At 38.2% G+C, this 22,979-nt stretch overlaps 1 protein-coding gene and 1 long non-coding RNA gene across 5 annotated transcripts in view; both read right to left on the bottom strand.

The window, feature by feature from the left end:
• GRM7 (glutamate metabotropic receptor 7) overlaps positions 1-22,979 on the bottom strand; it is an 892,306-nt gene that overhangs the window by 39,718 nt on the left and 829,609 nt on the right. For 2 of the 4 annotated variants that reach the window (XM_055383687.2, XM_004033530.5), the window contains exons 9-10: positions 21,514-21,760; positions 15,368-15,459 (exon numbers count right to left, since the gene is read on the bottom strand). In XM_055383687.2, the coding sequence (XP_055239662.1) occupies positions 15,389-15,459; positions 21,514-21,760 (318 nt within the window). In that variant the 3' untranslated portion in view covers positions 15,368-15,388. Of the gene's footprint in view, positions 1-15,367; positions 15,460-21,513; positions 21,785-22,979 lie in introns of those variants that run through there. The other 2 variants (XM_004033531.5, XM_055383685.2) reach the window with 2 other exon arrangements.
• Positions 7,949-12,009, bottom strand: LOC134758027 (uncharacterized). The gene is made up of 3 exons (XR_010132745.1): positions 10,719-12,009; positions 10,498-10,616; positions 7,949-8,189 (listed from the first exon to the last, which is right to left on the bottom strand). It is a non-coding gene; the product is annotated as an uncharacterized lncRNA (long non-coding RNA).

The following is a 22,979-nucleotide window of genomic DNA, read 5'->3' as shown; positions in this document are numbered from 1 at the left end:
ATTAGCAGGCTTTCAATGCATGAAGGATACTGTTTTCTGTTCAACTTAGTGTTCAGTTTCCAAATCTCTAGTGAAGAACATCTTGTCTTAGGAATCCCTGTGAACTGACCATCCACAGGGAGTTTTCTGAGTGAAGCTCCTACCATCCTACCACCTGTTTAATTACCCTCCTTCAGTTCTTACTGAGGCCTGAAGGGATGACTTGAAATAAAGGCAGCTGGGCATGGTGGCTCACACCTGTAATCCCAGCACTTTGGGGGGCCGAGGCGAGTGGATCACAAGGTCAGGAGATCGAGACCATCCTGGCTAACATGGTGAAACCCTGTCTCTACTAAAACATACAACAAAAATCAGCCGGGCGTGGTGGCGGGCGCCTGTAGTCCCAGCTACTCGGGAGGCTGAGGCAGGAGAATAGCATGAACCCAGGAGACGGAGCTTGTAGTGAGCCGAGATCATGCCACTGCACTTCAGCCTGGGTGACAGAGTGAGACTCCGTCTCAAAAAAAAAAAAAAAAAAAAAAGCAACCACAGGTATCTTCTGTCTGAGCTTCCAAAACCAGGCCTCCAGTGGCCAAGGAGAATTAATGGCATTGGGAAAGAAAAGCATCTTTGGAGACAGACTGGGCAGCCTGCCAACAAGGTCCCCTGTATCGTTATGCCAGAGCTTCTCACTCATGCCCAATCCCAAGCATGTCTCAGGATGCTGGCGGTGCCAATTCCACGTCATATATCGGCAGTCTCCAAATATTCTAAACAATTTCATGCATCTGTTCCCCTGGGGGAAAGGGTAAAAAGGGCTTCATTTTTCACTGCCCTCATAGGATTTTATTGATTCCACTTTCTGGATGCTTGCTTTCTGTTAACAACTGTCTTGAAGAAGAAAGCTTTTCACTTATGAAGGGAAGGAAAGAATGACCTGTGAGATGAGGACTGATCACCTAATCCTATGATCTGAATTTCTTTCTTACCTCTTAAAACTATTTACATTCCTGCCAGCTGCTGGCTGTCCTTAAAATGCCGCAAGATACTTGTAAGTGTTCTTTTTTTCCCTAACAATGCGTGGCAGATGTTTGGGGTTTCATGTCTTTAAATGCCTTTCATCAGTGCAGAAACTGCATTTCCTGGTGGCTGTTATCCCCATACAATGGCTGTTGTATAATGATTTATTGTGTTTAATCAGAAATTACAAGTTGCTTCTGAATAAAGGGAACAAAGCACATATTACAGGATATTTATGACTAAATCTATTTACTATTTATGAAGAATCTAAAAGCTTAGCAATCTCCTTCAAAGACAAACTGTCAAGCTTGAAAAAAACTCCAGCTGTTTGAGATTTCAAATCCTTAGCAGAATGACCGATCTAGACTGAGGCACTCTATTTGAGTATCTTTTTTAAAACAAAGCTGTTGAAGACAGTTTTCTCTGTTATGTATTTTCTTTACTACAATGCAAGCTAAGAGCTTGGTGGCGTTCCCAGGAGAACTGCTGATGCTGAGATGCTTGGATCCTACAATTCCAGCTTCCACTGTCCTTCTGGCTGTCATTGAGACCAGAGAGATTTGTTGTTGGGAGAGGGAGGCAGGTTTCTGACTTGAGTTCAGGGACATCCACTGAGTCGCAGGGATGTGCCCTTGTTGAAAGCAGGTTGTTGTCTTATCTGAATACAGAAGAAATTTCTAAGAGGTTCCAAAGGAGATCTGATCTCCCAGAAGTCCTAGATGATTCTGCTAAATGCTAGTTGAGAAGGGACACCAATTTCTGAGTATCAGCTATGTATCAGATCACATCCTGGGACGTTAGCTTGTGCCATCTCACCCAGTCTTGAAATAACTTACTTACAGAGGGTACTGTATCCCTGTGTTGACAGATGAGGCAGCTTAGATGGGAAGATGTTTGTTTCAGAGTTATGCCAGGTCCAGCTCCGAAGCCTGTAACTCTGACCCTAGACTGGCTCTCCAGTCAAAGATGCCTCACTTCTTCTGGGATCAGATAACTTTTGTTAGGCAATCAAGTTATTTTTTTTAAGAGCAAATTGTGTCTTCAAAACTATAAAGTTGGTTAGAAGCTTGGAACTGCACTAGATTCAAAATGCTCATAGCAGTCTTATAGAGAGGGCTAAGAAAATAATTCTTTGTAATCCTTCCCAATGATATGATAAAAAACCCATTAGGAGCCAAAGTAAGTAGCAGAAAAGAAAAAAAAATACGCTAATTTTTGAAAATGGATGAATTTCATGATTAGATCAGCGTTGTCTACTCACCAACAGAGGTACAGTTCAAATTAGATCCATTCGAACCATACATTTTCAAATTTAAAAAATTGTTTCATAAAAGTAACTTGTTTATTACAGAATTTAGAAAGTACATAGGCTTTTCCTTTCCTGATTATAAGAACTACTCTAAATACGTATCCCATGGTTTGAAATGTGCATGTAGAGAGTTGAAGGAAGAATACTTCTATTTTTTCCCATTGTCACCAACTGTCTAGTAAATATTCCTGTAGAGATGTCCTCTCTAAAGTTTATGTAATTATGTTCACATTTACAGGTGACCTGGGGTCTGATGACAGAGCTTTTACAGAAAACTAGGTAGTCAGTTTTTCTCTAGATGTAGAATCTTTCTTACCTGAAATCAAACTTTGAGTTTTGAACTTTCAGGTCAGGATTGACTTTAACCCAGGGACCACTAAGGTCAACTTTTGCACTGTTCTGAGAGATTACCCTTTGCCATCTGTAGCTTTGAGATTTTTGAGCATAGATTTTTATAAAGTCTGCAGATATATCCTGTTCCTAAGCTAAGATGTCAAAAGCATGTAGAGTCTCTGACAATACTTCCCGCCCCAGTGTTTCTGCATATTATCTTTTCTGCTACTCCTCGGTTGTAAAACCCCAATTGACATCTTCCTCTATATAGAGTACATTCCCATAGCTTTCAGAAGAGAATTTGGGAATATTCACAGCTAAGTTCTAGTTGTTTTTTTCTGCTCTTCTCCAGGCTTACCCATCGTATAGTAGCCCGGGGGTACTTAACTGAGAGTAATTGTGCCCTCAGAAAACATTAGGCAATTTCTGGCGATGTCTTTGATGGTCAGCATTGGGGTGGAAGTCAGATGTTGCTAAACATCCTAAGATGCAGAGGACAGCCCACTGCAACAAGAATTGTCCAGGCCCACATGTCAGTAGTGCCATGGTTGAAAAGGCCTGTGGTTTAGCTGTACTGGAAAACAGACCTTCCATAAACACACCATGTATTTACCTACCACTGGGAAGTAGTCCATTGGTTAGAGCATGATCTCTGGGCCCAAATGGCCTGGGCTTATCTCCAAGATCCTCTACTTATCAGCTGTGTGACTTTGAGAAAATTATTTAAAATATCTGTACCTCAGTTTGCTTATCTGTAAAAGGAGCCTAATGATGTCTATCACATACAGTTGTATAATTAAATGAGCTAATACATATTAAGTACACAGAATAGTGGCTGGTGCATGGGAAGAACCCAATATGTGCCACACAGCATGGCTGCCACTGCTGCTGCCACTTTATGCATTTGGACTTTATTGAGGATGATCCCTCTGCCCAGAACACTCTCTCCCATATTGCCTCTTCTTTAAGCCATAGTCAGACTTTCCCCTTGCAAATGGCCCCCTTCAGTCCTCTTTACATACATCTAGCATAAGTCAATGTATAATGCCTGGCAAAGAGTAATTTGTTCTCCTTTCTCCTTTTAATTGCAAACTCTTGGAGGAGCTACGGCTTGCTCTATCTCAGCCTTCCATGCAGAGTCCCTAACAAGAGTAACCACTCTGTAAATTAATAGCAAACTTTTCTTTCTTTTCAGACTTAATATAACCTTTTTAGTAAACCGCACAAGACGATTTGTTCAAACACAAGAAGCCTGGTTTTAAATTGGGCATTTGCAGTGTCTTTATAACCCCTACAGTAATGGTGGAACCTCCTTAATAGTTGGCACTGAAAGCCAAAAGCTGAGTGAAAGTGCAGAGTGGAATGCTGTTTCCTCCCTCAGACACAAGACAGACACTCATCTTCAGCTATGCCAGCCTTCTGGCCTTGGGGAGATATGCACCATGAACTGCTATGTAGCGCTAATAATTCACTCCTCCTTTTAAAGCTGTCTGTCTTGATTGATTTTCCATTCTGGCTTGAGCTAGATAAGGTGACAAGTGGTGACTCGCTGCTGCTGATCACCTGTGAGTAGAAGAAACTAAAATAATTTTGTACACTGCATTGTAAATCTGAATCTTCTATCATGAGATAACTTTTGTTGTTCTCTCCTTGGCTTAAAATTAAATTTTTTAGTTCAAAAATATTACAGCTCTTTAATGAAGAAATGCTGAGGTATAAAGGGATCAGAACGGGTTCTAAAACTTCTGTCACTAATACCTTGGATCATTTTCTTAGCCTCTCTGAGCCTTACTTTAAGGCTTTCTATAAACGAGGATAATGACACCTACCTCAGTGAGATACCCTGAAGATAAAAAAAGATGCTGAATTTGCAAGCACATAATAAAACAAAACTATAAAATGTTACATAAGGGCAAGTTGATTACAATAGTTAATTGATGATGATGTAATTTTTAAAAATTAGGTATATTTTTCTTTTTTGCCTATTTTATACTTCTGGACACAAACTCATTGATGCTGTTTTATTGAGAGGATTGAGAAGTCAGTATTTTTAAAAATGTATAGCTTGTATGCAAGTTCACAGAAAGAAAGACATGGTTCTTTCTTTCTCAATCCCTTATCTGGCCATTTAACAGCTTGAGTTCTGTCTGGAATGAGCACCTGAGATGCTGAGGGAGGTTTATCTTTAGCTGTAGTGTACTCAACCTGATTGATAGAACTGGCCTGGAACTGGGATTAAATACCTTTTGCTGGCTCTTCTTACTAGCTTTCCATGCTAGTTGTAAATAAAAGCTCTCCCAATATATAAATTGACAGCAGAAACTCCTCTAGCTAATGTAAAACCTTATTAACTGTTCATGATTCACATAAAACTTCTGATTGCTGAAAAATAGCCATCTTCAGTCCTTTGCCTGTACTGTTTTTTCCTTCTGAAACATTTACAAAGCAACTGCCAGACAGTGTTGCCAAGGGCTAACCATGCACAGAAAAAAATGAGACACGTCGATTTGACTTTTTAGAAAAAGAGAATTTTCCAGCTGACACCAGAATCTCAAAGTTGGCCAATCCAAGTGAAAAGTGCTTGGAAATGTTCTGTTTAAGGTTGGGTGAAGCCTCTGTTCATATCCTTGAGTATTTAATTTGGCTTTTCTGTTACTAAGGAAACATGGCATGATGAGTGAATATGCACATTACTTCCATTTGGGTGGTGACTAAGAAAATCATCCTCCCTTAGATACGGGGCCTTACTGTAGTCATTCTCCATGTACTGACCACAAACAAACTTGCCATCTTGCCTCCTTTTCAAGAATTAGGTTCAACTATAGAATGAATGAATAGAAAGCATTAAACATAGCTTGTGAAAGGAATTGGGGAAACCTTCTCAACTAAGAGAACATCATTTCTGGCAAACTATTTTTGTTAGCTCACAATATATGTCGTACACTCTACAATGTAAATGGCTTTTTACTAGAAGCTACAAAAGAAATGGGTCCAAACACTCTTGAGAGACCTATAGACAATTCTCATAAGCAATGGGGAGTATTAAGAACAACAGGAACTCTTCTATAAAGGACGTTCTTATCCCTCTTTTTACCTTCTCTAAGCTGTGGCTCAGTGCTGTTTAATTTTTTGTGATAATGGAAATCTTCTCTAACTTTGTGGTCCAATATGGGAGCTGCTAGCTACATGTGCCTGTTGAGAACCTGAAATCTAACTAGTGCAAATGAGAAGCCGAATGTTTAAGATTATTTAATTCTAATTAATTTAAATAGCCACAGGTATTCAGTGGCTACTGTATGGATTGACAACTATATGTCAGTTGATGATAGTCATTAAGGAGTAACAACAAATTATTTAGCATTCTATTATATGCCAATCACTGTTTTAAGCATCATGTCATATATATTAACTAATTTAATCCTAATAACTGCCCCATGCGGTAGTTACTAAGATTATACCAATTTTACAGATGAGAAAACTGATGTGCAGAGTAGGCAACATGGCCACATCACAATCTGGAGAATGACAAAGTTGGATTTAGAATCCAGGTATATGGGCTCCAGCATCTTAAGTCTTAACCCGGGCACTAGACTGCTTCTCCATAAGATCGTGGCTGATTTATTAACAGCAATAGTTATTGAAGACTATCCTGACCATTTTCACTGCTTGATTGGGCAGAAACGCATAGAAAGCATAAATGAAGATTTAAAAATCATAATCTCTTTGAGGACTTCAGGGCTAAAAAAAATGTAGACTTCCTCGGCTGAGTGCCTTGAAATGATTGCATAAGATGTATCAACACACTTTGCCTACAAAAGGCCAGGCCTTGTGGCTGACTGAGTGCAGAAAAAAGGAATATTGACCCAGCTTCTTATTGAGTGTTGTCATGGAGATTCAGCTTTAAACAAAGGTGATGCTATGTTTTTCTGCTCCAGTAACAGAGCTCAGCAATTAACTTCAGCTTTATTCAGTCTGCAACACCAGTCTGGAGAGTCTCTTGAGAGAGGACCTTGACATAGCTTCTCACAGTGCTAGCCTACAGAGGGGTGACTTCTTGGGGACATGGTAGATGCCACTTGTGCAATAAACCCAAATAACTTTTCAAAAATCAATCATTTTAATACCATGAAAAACACTTTGCTCTGTAAGTGATCACCATCACGTCAATGCTGTATTGCATGTGTTTCTTATCAAGGACAATTTAAAAAATAAGACTGTTTCCCAAACCTGGATGTGCATCAGAATCACTGGGAAGCTTGTTAAATACAGGTGACCTTTTGATGCCCACCAGGTTAGGGGAACAAATGATTTAAATTAGACTGAAGTATAAACTGAAATGTACTTTAGAAGGTTTGTTTTTGGCAAATTTTCTGCCATACATAGGACTTTTTAAAATTGGTCATTGGTGTTTCCTTAAATATCTGAGTACTAACAGGTACTAATTTTTAAACCATGATGGTGAAAATGTTGAATGTATTTATGCCTAGAGTCAGGAAACATGTGTTGTGTTATGAAATTAAATGAAAACTGAGTGTGTTTAATTAAACATGATTTCCCAGATAGCTCATTTGACAATACAGTGAAATTTTGGCTTTAAGGTATCATTGCTCCAAAAATGATCAATACTAAATAGGTGGAAGACAAGACAGGAAATGTATTGATATTTCAAGATGTAAAATCCTGCAGGTTGTTCCAAACAAAAATTAGATGCAGATGGATTGCTTGACATTCTCAAACTTTATTATGTGTGGTACAGGATGACAATGGGTACAAGAGACCAAATAGAAGAATATCAGATGGGAATCTCCAAAATCCTTTCCTAGAGGAAACAGAAACAGAAAATCCAGTTAATTTGAGATGACGCCATCACAACACTGATGGTTAACATTTGAACTGCTGTTGTGCCAAATTCTGATCTAAGCCCTTTACCTTTATTTATTTCTCACTACTACCATATGAGGTTCTATTTTGCAGATGACGAAATTTAGACACAGAGAGATGATCTTTTCTAAAGAGTCAGCATTTTCTTGCTTGGCATTAATGATAAAGTTTCACCCACTGATCCCTTATTTGATTTTCTTTTCCTGTAAATGGGAATGGGTCAGAACCCCCCATGAATGCTACTCTTCCTGCATTCTTGACCCAGAAAAAGCTGAGAATCCAGTACTCAGAAAGAGACTGGCTTTTCAGTATTGCATCACTGTAGATGACAATAGATCACAGTAGGGATCTCTTCATCATTTGGTATCATTGATGTCTTCCTTAAATAAAGCTCCTAGACAATATTCTAGTGGGCCATGATCTCAAGACATCTTTAGTGCAATTTCCTTAATTATGTTGGACTATTAAGAGGATGTTGCTGGCATGTGATGAGAACTACCCCCGACTAAACTCATGCAAACAGGATAAGGTCTCTTTCATTCATTAAGTTCATTGGTGGGCTGGGTAGCAAAGCTTCCTTAGGACACTTAGAAGGACAGATACTTGCCTCAGACAATCGCTTGACTAGATGCCAGTGCAGATGGTCAGTAGCAGTTGCACTTCTCACCTGAATAAAAACAACAGCTCAAGTCTCAGTCTGGACTTTGGCAAACCACAGGAAATTAAATGCAAATGAAATTTGCAAACATGACAAAAATGAGGGAAAGAGGAATTAAGGTCCAAGAACAAAAATGTAGCATTTTTGATACTAACCCTAGGAGGCCAGCTTAATCAAATTTTCAGCTCAGACTGATAATGACCCTGGTGGCCAGTTTCTTTATAGAGCTTTGCTATGGCAAAAGCAGAGAGAGAAGCAGGTGATGAGGGGGTGGGGGGAATTAGCTTTTCACACTTTTGTTCCAGGAAATTGCCATTTTTTAATGTTAGCATATCTTCTGAGTTTAATTACCTTTGCTCATGTTTCCATGCCAGACTTGATTACCTTAAGCAGAGGTGAGTCTTTTTATAACCATCTGTATATGAAGACTCATCGTTTGAACTCTGAATGGCTAAACTTCACTCAGGATGACCAGTAGATGTCAAATATGATCATCAATGGATTTCAACGAATTCTGAGAATTAAACATTTCCAGTTCTAGCAGACCATGTTCTTTGTATAACAGGAACTACAGTATTTAAATTTTTAGACCATCAAAAAAAAATCCAAGAGGAAGTGAAATTATATCCAGTGGTCTTTGCAATATCGAAAAGAAAAAAAAAAAGAAAGAAAGATGCATCTCACTCCACAGTGGCCCTGAAGTTAGATTATGTTTCCCTCCTCGAAACCCTGGAGGACCTATCTAATCTTTAGCAAACTGAGGGCCTCTAGAATCAACTTACGAGAAGAAGAAATGATGATGAGATGGATGATGTAGACTGAGACATTTTACCCTATTCAATCCCATTTCAGAAAAATTCATTAGAAAGACCTCTGGTCATGAGACCTGAGTACAGGTGTCTACTCTGCCACTCATTGGTGTGTGTTACTAGAAAGTTTAATTCACTGCTCTAAGTCAGTTTTGCCACCTGTCAATAAGACCTGCCTCAATGGATAGTTGAGTACATTCTAAACTTTGCAGCAATAGTGAAAATATGGTGAAAATTTCTAATATTATTATTAAATTGTTGCAAATGATCATGATAGGCCCTTTGAAGACTGAGATGAATGAGTCTGGCCCCCCAGGGTGGTCCCATATTTAATATAAGTGCAATAAAGGTCAAACTTCCAAGTATCAAGGAAGATCTCTGAGAAGTTTTGTTAATTGATTTTTTGGTAGGATCCCAGCTTCTGAAGGAAACCAAATGTGTTTTCATGAGCTAAAAGCTAAAATTAAGGAAATCTGTTCCACTCAGTCATCATTCTATCACTCAAGACATACCCCAGAACTATTACTTGTACTTAAAATGCTCTTCAGCTTGCCAGCCGGCCAGGAGCTACCTGTCGAAGTTAATCACATGTAGTGGTTCATATATCAGGTGGTATGAGCCTATCTGTTCCATAGCAGCTTTGCTGAGTGACTGATAGCCTTCTCTCTCAATTTCACCAAGCCAAAAGATGACTAATGATGCATCAAAAGGCCACAGTAAACTATCTTGAAAATAGAGATTGTTGTACCTAGAGAAAAGGTTGCCTGACTTTATTGGCAATCCTAGATACCATGACTTCCAACTCTGAGAGTTTATGATAGACAAAAATGTAACCAAAACAAAAAAGAGAAAGGAAAGCCAGTTAAAATAAAACACAGGGCCGGCCACAGTGGCTCACACCTGTAATCCCAGCACTTTGGGAGGCCGAGGTGGGCGGATCATGAGGTCAGGAGTTCAAGACCAGCCTGACAAACATGGTGAAACCCCATATCCACTAAAAATACAAAACTTAGCCAGGCGTGGTGGCACATGCCTGTAATCCCAGCTACTTGGGAGGCTGAGGCAGGAGACTCACTTGAACCTAGGAGGCAGACGTTGCAGTGAGCGGAGATCGCCATTGCACTCCTGGCTGGGTGACAGGGCGAGCCTCCATCTCAAATAAATAAATAAACAAAATAAAATAAAAAAAAAACAGATGAGCAGAGACCAACAATGTTATCTTATGCACCCTGACATATGCACAGTCAGCCCTTCAAAACAGGGCTTTCATATACAGAATCTCATGCCACCTCCAGGGTACCTCATCAAGATTAGCTTATTTCCATCTTATTAAAGAGGAAACTGAGGATTGAAACTTATCCACAATCAGAGATCCATTAAGTGATGAAGCTTATGCTACCCCAAGTATCAGAACCAGGATGGGACTCCCAGTCCAGTTTTTCTTATTCTTGACCAGAGAAAAAGATAGCACATGCCAGGTTATAACCAATACTTGGACCAACACTTACAGAAAATGGAGTTGCTGATCCATGTCATGTTTTCCTAAGTGTTGGGTCAGCTCAAGAAGAACAAGCTTTGGAAATGTTATCTCAATCCTCTTTGTGCAAGCTGAGGTCCTCAGAGGTTACTATGAAAGAGGGCAGAGATATAAAGGGAATTGAAAACTAATCTTCAACTTGAAAAAAAAATGAGAATAGTCATTTAGATCATAGAGAGAAATAATGATTACCTTTGATTCCTAGAGAAAGTTAATTTAAAGTGTAATCCAAGTTCCACTGTACAGCCAAAAAAAAAAATCTGCAAAGTTGAGATACATCTTTAGTAGATGGAAACGAGTCACAAGGGTCACCTCTCTTGAATATTGGGAAGATGCTCACTCACAATAATTGGGGGAAAGAAAGATTTTGGAGATTAACTGACCTTGGTTTAGGATACACAGTTTTTTTTAAATGCAAATGATATTTGGTATCATGATAAAGACAAAATCTGTCCTGAATGACAGTCTCTAAGGAAATGCACTCAATAGTCAGAAAACCACCAATTTGACTGCTTATGTTTTTGTGTTTACCAAATTAGAATCTATAACTATTTAAAGCAAGTCCTTGGGATCCATGTCCAGTGGAATCTTTCAAGTTCATGTGCACTTTGAAAGTATAGATATCTGTGGCCCATGAAATAAAATAGACATAAAACTTTGTTGGTTTATAAATGGGTTTAGCACAAGAAAAGAAATTAATTACACAAGCTGAGATGTAGCACTGACACCCGTTTCAGGAGCTGTACATTACAACTCCACCATATTTTTGAAACCTGTGACATCACGTTTATACATTGTATTTTTAGGGTGGTCTTTGTGACCTTAGAGGCTTTATCTGGAAGAATATAATTTCACCTGCTGAGGCTGTAGACTTATTATTGTTTTTATGTTTATAATATTTATTGTTATTGCTAACAAATACTCACTTATAAATGTTTCCCGTGCATCTACCGAGTTCTAGGTAATAGGAGCCTTTGGTATGGGAAGTATTGTGCTCTACTCATTCCAAGCACATTTTCTCACAGCCTAGTACTTACTAGCCTTTGTACTTAAAGGCACAAAGACAAAGGAAACTCAGTCTTTCTACCCTCAGGCTGCTTCCTGCATTTCATTCCCTAAAACTATATGCTTCAAAGCCCAATAGCCTCACATAACTGCTTTCTAGTACCAGAACATGTCATATTCTCTTGTACTACAGGTTCTTTGTGTATACTTTCCCCTACCTTGAGTGCCTTTCCTTTTATGGCTGCCTGGAGCCCTTTATCTTTTAAGAGCAGCTCAAGCAAAACATCCCGGGTGATGGTCTCCACCTGTAGCTTGGTGACACTTGGCACATACCTTGAGGAAGAGCCCTTGTCACCTTTGAGTCTATTACTTAGCTTCGAGTCTTCCATCAGATCTGAGCTCCCTGAAGGCATTGTCCCCTCCTGTCCCCCACTCCTAGTCAGTTCATGGATGGCCTAGAGGAGAGGTGCTTGGCAAATATTTCTTTGATTGACCCAATTTAAGGATACTCAGTAAAAAATCTTGACCAGATAGGGCAGTGCAATGCATATATGTAAAACTTGGCATAGTTTTTGTGACTTTGAGATATGATGTGTACATTTCTTTTATGCAAGGAATGAGAGAAGTAGTAGCCATGTAAACATTCATCCAGTTCTTTAAGTTGAACTCCAGTTGCAGAACCAAGACGGCAGATATTAATTGGATTTTGAAGATATGCTGAGATATCAAGCCTTGGCGAGAGAAATGATGGTGTCTCACAGACCTCTTAGGCAGAGAGAAATATGCCAAAAAGATTTATAGCTGCGTTTATTCCCAAGGTGATTTAGTGTCAAAGGTCAGATAACATATATTCTTTGCTGTATTTATAGTGTTTCAAAGTGAATTTTAAGTGGAGGTGGTCTCCAGTTACAGCAGAGATAACACATTGAATGTTAAAGAGGGAGAGTCCCAACATGATACGAAAACTTGCACTGCACAGTTCCAAAAAGCTTAAAATTGCCAAATAATCCCATTCATTACAATAAACCAATATGATTTTTATAATATCATTCAATAATGGATGTCAATAATATAATTCATGTGTTTGGCATTCTCTCAAGGCTTAATTATACTCTCAAAGATTTTTCATCCAAATACCATCCTAGGGTGTGAAAACTTACCTCCTAACAAAACTTATTTCCTGACCCAGTCATGGTGATGATGCCAGATTAATAATTGTCCTTTTTATTTTGTACCTAATTGCATTTCGACATAAATGTCATTAGGTTGATAACACTTTGCAGAGTTTTAAAATTTATAAATATTCATGTAAAGGATGCAGAAAGTATTGATTCTGCTGATGCCTGGCTGAGAGTGTTTGTCACCTGAGAGTGCTTTTAAACAGTGGCATGTTACAGAATGCATTTTCAAACCAGGCTTAGGTTATGTTCCACCTGAATTTGAACCTACTTCCTTCAAATCCCTGTAAGCAAATATTTGATTTGCTGTAAGCAGTGTGGCTTTGTTGGAACATGATGCCTGACACTAAGTTTTAATAGCACAGTCATATGAAAATTTACTCTTGAATCTGTGGTTTTCTTTTTACTGTCTTGTCTCCCCGAAAGCAATCACTTAGAAATGGATTTGAACGCATAACATTAAGAGACTTCTTTCATTGCCCTCCCAAGTTTACTAGTCTCATTATTGACCTGAACAAGTAAATCACCTGTTCCCTGAATTAATGTAACTTAAACCAACTTATATGCCCAATTATTTTGAAGCAGTTCTACAAAATGTTTATCATTAATTTTTAAAGTCACATTTAAATTGGTCAGAAAAGGGAACCAAATATAATTATTATTTGTATTTGGAATACCATTGCGAAAATAAAGATGGGAAGAAATAGAATAATAAACTAATAAAAGCCCTATGACATTGACATAGGAAACAGACCAGTCCACATTATTAAGCAGTTATTCCCCTCTCATGATGTGACCTCATTGCTTTCTCTCATCAAAATCTTTGAAGTAAGACAATTCTAGCTACAAGTTTGAATTTACTTCTAATCTGTATATCCTAAAAATGTTTTTTAACCAAAAGATTGACCTAAAATATTTTCATCTGACTCTCTTTAAACCTAAAGGCGTCAACTTAGACAGGAGCAAAACAATTTTTAATGGATTGAGATTAAATCTATCATTTTTACCCAGGAAAATTCCTTCTTATTTATTCTCAGTCAGTCTCACGTAAAAAGACTATTAAAGTGTTGAGCTCCAGTGTTTTGACAAGCACTTGTACTACAAAAAAACTTGAAATCTCACGGGAATACAGTTACATATTCACTGGGAGGAAAGAATGGCCTATTTAAAAACTAGGACAGATCATGTTGATAGGGAAAAAGGAAATAACTATGTGAACAGTATACCCTAAATTAAAGACCGAGTTACTGGCATCCATCTAAAGTCAACAGAAAATGTCATTACTCTTTGGAAGTACTCTTATGCTGTTTTACCATACTAAATGGATAAAAGAGAGAGAGAGCAAGATTTTATTTATATTCGGAATACTATTACACAAACAAGGATGGGAAGAACCAGAACAGTGATCTGATAAAAGTCCCATGTTATCAATGTAGGAAAGAGAAAGACCAGTCTACATTATTAAGCAATATTTTTCCCCTCCTGCGGTATGACCTCACTGCTTACTCTCTTGGAACCTCTCTAGAGAGAGGTCTCTCTATTATATGAGTACAATAGGAGGTTCAGAGAAAATCAAAAGAGAACATTTTACTCAAAGCCACCACATGACTTTAATAACTTATTCCATGTTCTCTACTGTATGTTTTTCCATAGTTTGGAATGCCCTGTTCCACGTGGATGAGGATGCTTGCCATAGCAAGTGTTGTTTTCCACCATCATGTAATATTGCTTAGGCTGAAACAGGGTGATGATAATATCCTTTCAGAGTATATTTTCTTTAGTGAGAGCCTAAAGCAATATAAAAGCATCTGTGGTGAATCCATTATTATTCTTATGCCAGCCCACTCATGTGGCCAGTTCACACATCACACAATACATCATCATTTTCTCTAATCTATTTATTTGAACACCTTTGGCATTTATTGGTATTTCTTGGGTATAACCAATGTTGAAACTAATCTTTAGACCCTTGTGGTCTTTCATTGACCCTTTTTCTGCTTTTGCGTGATGACTAAAGTTGGTTCAGTGTTTCTCAAAGGCAGAACTATGAGCCACAAATCATCATCAACATATTATCAATCCCGGCCAGTAAACCGATTTATTTTCTGCAGAGAAGGAACAAAGACAACTTTGAATTAAAGATGGTAAGGCCATTTGTTGCTATTTCAATGGATACTTTTTTAGGAATGTGTACACTTCTTTGAATGTATTTACTAAAAATAAATTAGAACAAACATTTTACTAGGTCTGCGTTTACTAAGCATCCCCCTTCTCTCCTTGTAGGTTTTCCACATTGCCTTCTAAGCCCACAGTAGGAAAACATACATTGAGAAATATTGAGAAATAGTTTTTCACCACTGGTAGTTTTAAAGTAGAGCATGTGTCAGAATGACCAGCAACAGTTCTCTGCAATTACTGGCTAGCTGTTCAGGAAGACAAATGTGTATATAATCATAAATGCGTTCCTTAGAAAATTAAGCAGGCATATGACCAACGGCAGCTGCTGGCACTAAGCTTATCAAATCGACCATCTTTGAAAATTCATTTCTTCCTATAGATATATTTTCAGGTAATCATGCACAGTTTCCATGGAAACATTTCTAATTCTCATTGGAGACAAGAACACATAAATAAATAAGAATTAGATTATTTTCTTACCTTTGGGAAAGCAGTCAAAAGCTATACTGTTGGTGGGATAGTGTACCAAGTAACAGACTTTTGTACACTCTTTCTTACTGGTGGTATACAGTCTACAGGAAAAGTAAATATATAGGTATGTATAAAATAAATGTGCACACAATATTACTTTTTATTATTATTATTTTCCTTTTGAGAAAAGGCTGCGATAGAGACCATACACATCATGCCCACTCTTTTGGTGGGTTCAATATCCTTTGGTAGACCAGGTCACCTCAATTCAGGTACCTCTGAACATGGGAGTACTGGTGCCTCTTGAGTTAAGGGAGTTGGGTTTTACTTGCTTGAGTTGGAACAGCTGAGGGAACCAGCCCAAACATAATTTATCTATCTGCTCAGAGCATTATTTTCTTCTTCTTGTCAGCCCTTTTTTTCTCAGCCTAGTCCAGTCATGCTGTCCAGCCTGTGTGGTTAGTCCAAGAGGATGAAACAAGTAACATAATGTTGAGAATGTTAGGGATCCAAACAAATGGAGAAGCAAAACAAAACAAGAACCGTAACAAATTAACACAGCACAGAAGTGTGTTCTAGAATTTTCTAGGCACCATTATTTGTGTAGAGTTTTGGTGCCCACATCCATTTTCCAGCAGTCTGAATTCTTTTTCTTTTTTTTTTTTTTTAAATAGCATACCTCCTTATATTGACAGTCCTAGTTTATATAACAAATTTATTTTGTTGAGAACAGCACAAGTTGTTATTTATGTATTTTCCTTATTGTAGATGCAAATATGGTAGCACAAGAAAAACACCATCAGAATACAATTCCATATCTTATTTTGTATTTTAGGTACAGATTGTTATTCTTCTAACATGTGCTTCATCATACAACGTGTTAATTGGCTTAAACCAGTCTTTTAGGTAGTCTATGTCCAGTCTCTATCCCAGAGTGAGTTCATCAGTCATACATCTCCACATCCAAAGAAAAGGGTGTGTCCCTCGCTGTCCACCCGCCTGCCATCTCTAGTTGCTGCTGACCTGCCAGAGTAAACTCTCTATATCTAGCTAAGGTCCTTGAAGTATTTCTCTGCACGGCTTGCGGGCATTAGCTTAGAAAATGGATGGTAGCTTAAGAGAAAGGTAGCTTAGGGCCAGGCCTCTCTTCACTGTGATCTTTTACTAAAGAAAGCATGAGAGCCAAAGACAATTTACAGAACATCTTCTGGTTGATACCAGTCCAGGTGAAGAAGGCTGCAGTTCTTATCCACCCATCCCAATAAAGCCATGCTGCCTCTTAGTTAATATTATCCATCCAACTTGAAAAGGATCGTCGTGGCCATCAATAAGCCATAGCCCAAGCACAACCATGGCATCTTGTTTATCTGGCATCTACAAGTTTGCCATGAACATACATCTGCCAAGTGAACTGTAGAAAGCGCAGGGAAACATGCCAAATTCAGGATGCAGGTGGGAGAAACAGTTTGAGGTGCCCTTCTTCTTAGACAGGAATGTGAGAAGGCATCATCATGGCCAGATATAAAGCTATTCAAACGAGGCCAGGTTCTTTTAGAGTTTTAGCAATGGAAGTCTTATTTGCATAAATAAAATTTAGTAAGTAGCTGAGCTACAGCCCTATGCCCTCTGAGCTTGCTATTTTTCAATCTAAGTGCAGAGACCAGCAAGCATTGGCCCAACTCTGAATATCTAATATGCCAGCAGTGCACAGATAAATTGAAATTTTGAGATTTACTTTTTGTTTATTCCACCCATAATGGAGTTTTTCTTTCATACAATGGACTGTTAGCTAAGGAAGCAAACTAAGAGGATAATTGTATTTCTTGAGGAAAAAATATGGTAGTATAAATGTCTTCCCATATTAAGTCAGCAAGCAAATTCATTTTTATGTAGACATGTAGTTGCAGTGTGGAGCTGGATGAGTAGAAGCATGCATGCACCAGATGGCAAACTGCAGTGATGGAGCAGAGCTGTTAAAAATGAAAACACTGAAGATTGAAATACATTGAGACTAAGTGTTTAGAGCAACAATGAATAAGAGGACATTTCTGTTCCACTATTTACTTTGTAGCTCATAGTGTAAACTCTACTTCCTCTCAGACACCCTCCCTCAGAAAATATTGTACAGAATTTGCCCATTGGAGAGACAAATTCCTTTTTCAAGTGCATGAGCTACGTTTTTGTTTGTTTTTAACCAGTCAGCTTAAATTCAGAAAATAATGTCTTTTATCTCTGTTACCAAAGTTAAGATATTAGAGATAATTTTAGCTATATTTGGCATTAAACAGAATATTATAATGTTACCTAGTATAGCATAGTCATATCTGTTTTTATTAATTGAATTTTTCACTATTGTTCTTTTCCTATATACATGCATTTTTGCATTGCTGCGGACTGGTTTTTCAAATGTCATTGCTGTCTGTGATGTTACTTTTTCCCTATTATGGCTCGTTTTGAGATCATTTTAAATGAATATTTGTATGTTTATCTCATCTCAGATGTTTTATTTCTTTGAGTTGACTTTGTCCTAGATCAGTATCAACGCTAAAACTTTGGGAGCTATATCCAATGTGGACTCAAATTGAGTTTCCTAGAATAAAATCCTTGTCAATTTCTAGAGCTACACTGTCCAATACAGTAGCCTCAGTCACAAGTGTGTGCTTAAATTTAAATACAATGTAAATAAAGTTTACTTAATTAAAAACTAAGTAAAATAACAAATGTATTTCTTCAGTTGAGTAGCTATATTTCAAATGTTCAATAGCCACATGTGCTAGTGCTTACTCTGTTAGACAGCACACACATAACACATGATCATCACTGCAGAAAGTACTGTTGGACAGCTTTTGTGCAGATAAGCTCTTTGGATTCTTTTTTGGGACTTTTGAGAGTTGGGTCATCAGAAACCCCAATGTTTGGAGGTACATGAATCTCCTCCTATGGTTTAGCCAATATCTAGTTAAGTTTTCATGGTGTTTTAGGGTGTGTCTACACAATAACAAAAGAGCTAAAGCAATTTAAAAAAATCTTTCCAGCTGGTGGTGAGAAAAAGACTCTATTTTATTTTATTTTTCTGAATTGTTTACCTTGGCTCTATGTAGACACTAGAACAACAACAAAGACCCAATGAAACTTTTGCAAGGAAAGAGATACCAAATGAAATCATTGGAATACAATTTTTGAATTAATCAGATGAGGCCTCTACCTGGGCAGCCTTCTTTGAGCTTAGGTTACTCCTGTCTTTGTAGACAAAACAAGCAATAATACGTTACAGTATGTTTAAAGAATCTCTCACCAAACATCAGTATATTCTGCATATACAAATGATATTACCAAATAAGGAAACCAAAAGCATAGTTCCTGCATTGGAATTTTGACATGCCATTCATATTCTAAGAAACAGAGGAGCAACGAGGAACAAGCGTGGGTTGACTAAAACCTGGGTTTTAGTCCAAACTCTGCTGTTAACCACATGTGTGGCTTTGATTATGTTACTTAATCTTGGGAAGCCAAGGTTTCCTCAGTAAAATAAGAATAACAACAATATCTATTCTATAGATCTACTGTGAGGAGTAAGTGAGACATTCCACACAAAGCATTCCGCATAATGCCTATTTCAAAGAGTACCTTATGCAAGCATTAGCATTAATGTCAGTGTTAGCATTTTAACAACCAATGTCATACCCAAAAAAAGCCTCAACAAGGATTGCACCTCATCATTAAATAGCGACAGTAGCAATGTTTTTTGAAAGTTAATAATTCTTAAATAGCATAGTATTGAATTGTCTAAACTCAAAACTTCTAATTTCGTCTTTTTTCCCCAGTAAATATAGCCCTCCAATTATGTTTTCTGCTTATTGACTTTGAACAGTATCTAGTTAAATTGTGTGTGTGTGTGTGTGTGTGTGTGTACAAAAATAAAGCTGTTATTGGAATATTTGCAAGAAAAGGTTTTATGAAATGCAAATTTGACAAGACAACCTATAATAAAAAGCCACTAATTATAAATATACAGATATATTTATCAATACAGGTATAGGTATAATAGATGCACACATATGTTCATATAAATTCTTCTCTTTTTTTTCTTTTTCTTTTTTTTTTTTTTTTGAGACGGAGTTTTGCTCTTGTTGCCCAGGCTGGAGTGCAATGGCGCGATCTCAGCTCACTGCAACCTCTGCCCTCCTGGGTTCAAGCGATTCTCCTGCCTCAGCCTCCCAAGTAGCTGGGATTACAGGCACGCGCAACCATGCCCGGCTAATTTTGTATTTTTAGTAGAGACGGGGTTTCTCCATGTTGGTCAGGCTGGTCGCCAACTCCCAACCTGAGGTGATCCGCCCACCTCATCCTCCCAAAGTGCTGGGATTACAGGTGTGAGCCACCACACCCGGCCATAAATTCTTCTTTTGAGGATTTAGTTTTATCTACCCTGTGGTGTTTAATCTACACTTAACTGCACCTTTATATCTACTATATCTTAATAAATTATGCTGAAACTTATTTCTAAGCAAAGCTTTTTGCCTCTTCAGGAAGGGAAGGATGTTGACATTTAGTTGATATAGTATTTTCTCAATATAGTATTTTATGATACACTTATGACATAGTTATTATCTCTTTTATACATAATTATGTTGAGTTTTAGAAAAGCTCAGTGATTCTTAATGCCACATGGCTGGTAAATGGAGTGGTTTACATTTGAACCCAGGTATGTCTCAACCCAAAGCCTCTTCCTACATCACACTGAATGCCACAGCAAGTCACCATCCACTTGCCCTTCTCTCAATTGGCCACTTGCTCTGGAGACACAACAGAGCCTATCATTCATTCTGTTCCTCCCTTCTCAGTATGTTCCTTTAGACTTGTCCTAGGACTTCTGTCAAAAAGTCAAACTGGAGCCCACAATGTTGTTAATTAACCTTGTTACTTTGTCTACATATTTTCAAAGTATTTCACAACATTCACTCAACTATTCATAAATAGAGATAGGCCAAAATCACAGTTCTTTGTGTAGTGTTTGTCAGGATCAAACCCAGTTGGCTTCTTCGTTTTTATTAAAGATATCTCTCTTATTTGCAGAGCAAAAAGGATTTCTTCAAGAGTATTTAAAATTGAGACTTCCTTCTATTTGGCATTAAGCATTTGACACCAAGATCAGCTTCTAACTGAAATATAATATGCCGTGAATGACTTAATGGATAACCTGAAATCCTTTCTGCCTTAAACAACAGGAAGTATCACAAATATTTGAATCTGCCTCATTCTAAATGCAACTAGCCAAAATATTCCTGGAAAACAAATCTTAAAACTAGTATTTTAAATCTGAAATTTACTCTTACCACCATATTGTTAGTAAAGTTAGCAATTGGGAATTCTAAGCATTTAACCTTTGAGCTGGTCTTGTGTTACTTACAAAGTGATGGCTATATGCCCATTTTACCTGGGGACATTTGCATGCATGACTAAAGGCTCCTAGAGTTTTGCAGATATGCCATATAATAGCATCTTAAATCCAATTTTTTTTTTCCTTGATTTCTTCCCTAAGGTTTGTCTTGCATAGAATAAAACTCTTCTCCAGTGGTATGGTAGATATTTTTTTCCCCACAGTATGATGCCATTATCATGGTAGTGTCTGGCCCTGTGTACCTGGATTAAAGTTTGACAACTTTTTCCAATATTTTATATGTTTCTAGAAGACCTGATTAGTACAAAATAACTTTTTCAACATTCACATGCTAGAGGAAAAAAGTTACGCTTCCAAAATTCTAATTAATTCCCACCGATACAGTTCATTAAGTATGGAAGTTTCCCTGACAAAAAGTTGTTGCCTTAGCAGGAAGGGTGCAAGAAAAGAACAACCTGATAGGTGCATTTGTCAGTTGGAGGATTCAGTACCAGAGGACAAGAAGCAAGGGAAGGGGGAGGCTTCACACTTCTGAAGCAGAGCCTCCAAAAGCTTCTTTCCAACAAGGAACAAAAAGAAAATGGTGGCAGGAATGAGCTGAACTCAAAAGAGCAGAAGCTGGCATTCACCAAGGCAACCCAGCCCATAAGACAAGAACGATCACAGTATTTCTCCAGAGAGGCAAGCACACCCCACATCTTCTAGAGCTTCCTGATGCAGGATGGGAAGATGAAAGAAACGGAGAGTTACTTACTGTTTGGGTCTACGTTTTCACAGAGCTCGGTCTTTGCCTCACCGTTGGGTCTGTCACTGGGTTTGTGTGACAGCCTCGATGACATGGTGGCTGCTGTGACTACCGCCTTGAAGCTTCGCTTCCGTTTCTGGACATTGAGTTCAGGGTGGAAAATGATGATGTACACTTTCGGCATGTATAGCATCCCCAGCGCCACTGATGCACTTAGGTTCATGGAGATTGTAAGCGTGGTAGTTTGTATGTAGAGCTAGGAGACACAACACACAAGGCACTATTACAAATAAAATGACTGCAGTGGGGGTCTGAACACTTAAAGCGATGTCAAGAATGACTATGGCTAGGAGATAAAGCAATCTTCAGGGCATTTTGATAAATAAAGGAAAGCACAATAACTCTGCACAGTTATTGGAGAGCATATGCATGTATTAATTGACTGAATGCTATTGGGTCAATCCATGCACATGCTTGCCCTAGAGAAGTCTCTTATATTAAAGTTCAGAGTAAACCTTTAATCATATTTGAAGGACTTCTAATTGAAGTGGCAGCTAAATATAAAGACATGAAGACTATAGAAATCTGTAATCTTGATTAAGGTGTGGTTAGGTTTTATCTTTCATACATGTAAAAGAGGGTTCACACTCCATGATTTCTTCCTACATTGAGATTCTGGGGCCTTTTGAGAAGTCTTTATCTTAATATATGTCTCTTTTTATATTGTTTTCTAGAAAGGCACGCCTTTTCCCTATCTGCTGAATAGTGAGTTGAGTTTCTCTGAAAACTAAGACCTTCTTGCTTAATTCTGTCTTATAAAACACAAATGACAAGTGAACAAGATCTAGTGATGTTGGCTTGTCTACTCTATATTGTCAAATTACTAATGAGATGCAACGCCTTATTCTGGAGTTGGGTTATTTGCAGTTTGGATGGTGCCCCTATTTCTGTCCTTGACTCCTTTCGTTTCCTCAAGAAATGGGTAGATCAACTAATTGCTTGCTGTCCAATGTAAATATGAAAAATTGATGGTAGAAGAACATAGGGAGGTGTGTGATCCTTAAGAGTAAAGCTACATGCAACTTGCCTTGGTCTACAATACCCGCTACCGCGATCCAGACCGCCCCCCCACCCCGCCCCCAATGTGTTCAGTCATATTTGTGTTTTGCATGACTTTTAAAGTCTATTTAAATGGAACAACCAGCAACCATTGACTTTTCTGTCCATGGAAAGCCTAGTTCCTGGACAATGTATTCGACTATGGTATTCCACAACTATGCCTTCTCACTGATCTGATGATAAAGCCCCCATTCTTAAGGGAGTTCACAAGGCCCCTCATGGTTTGTGCTTGCCTACTTTTTTAGACTAATTGTCCACTATTTCCCAACTCCCTGACACCCCGATCCCCTGTCTTGCCTTCCCAGGGTTCCACCCATTTGGGCTGTCCTTTAGATCGTGAATGAACTGTACTCATT

The sequence above is a fragment of the Gorilla gorilla genome, chromosome 2, assembly GCF_029281585.2.
Source record: "Gorilla gorilla gorilla isolate KB3781 chromosome 2, NHGRI_mGorGor1-v2.1_pri, whole genome shotgun sequence".
NCBI lineage: Eukaryota > Metazoa > Chordata > Mammalia > Primates > Hominidae > Gorilla > Gorilla gorilla.
Note: the sequence above shows the minus strand (reverse complement) of the source record. Positions and strands in the feature narration are given on the sequence as shown.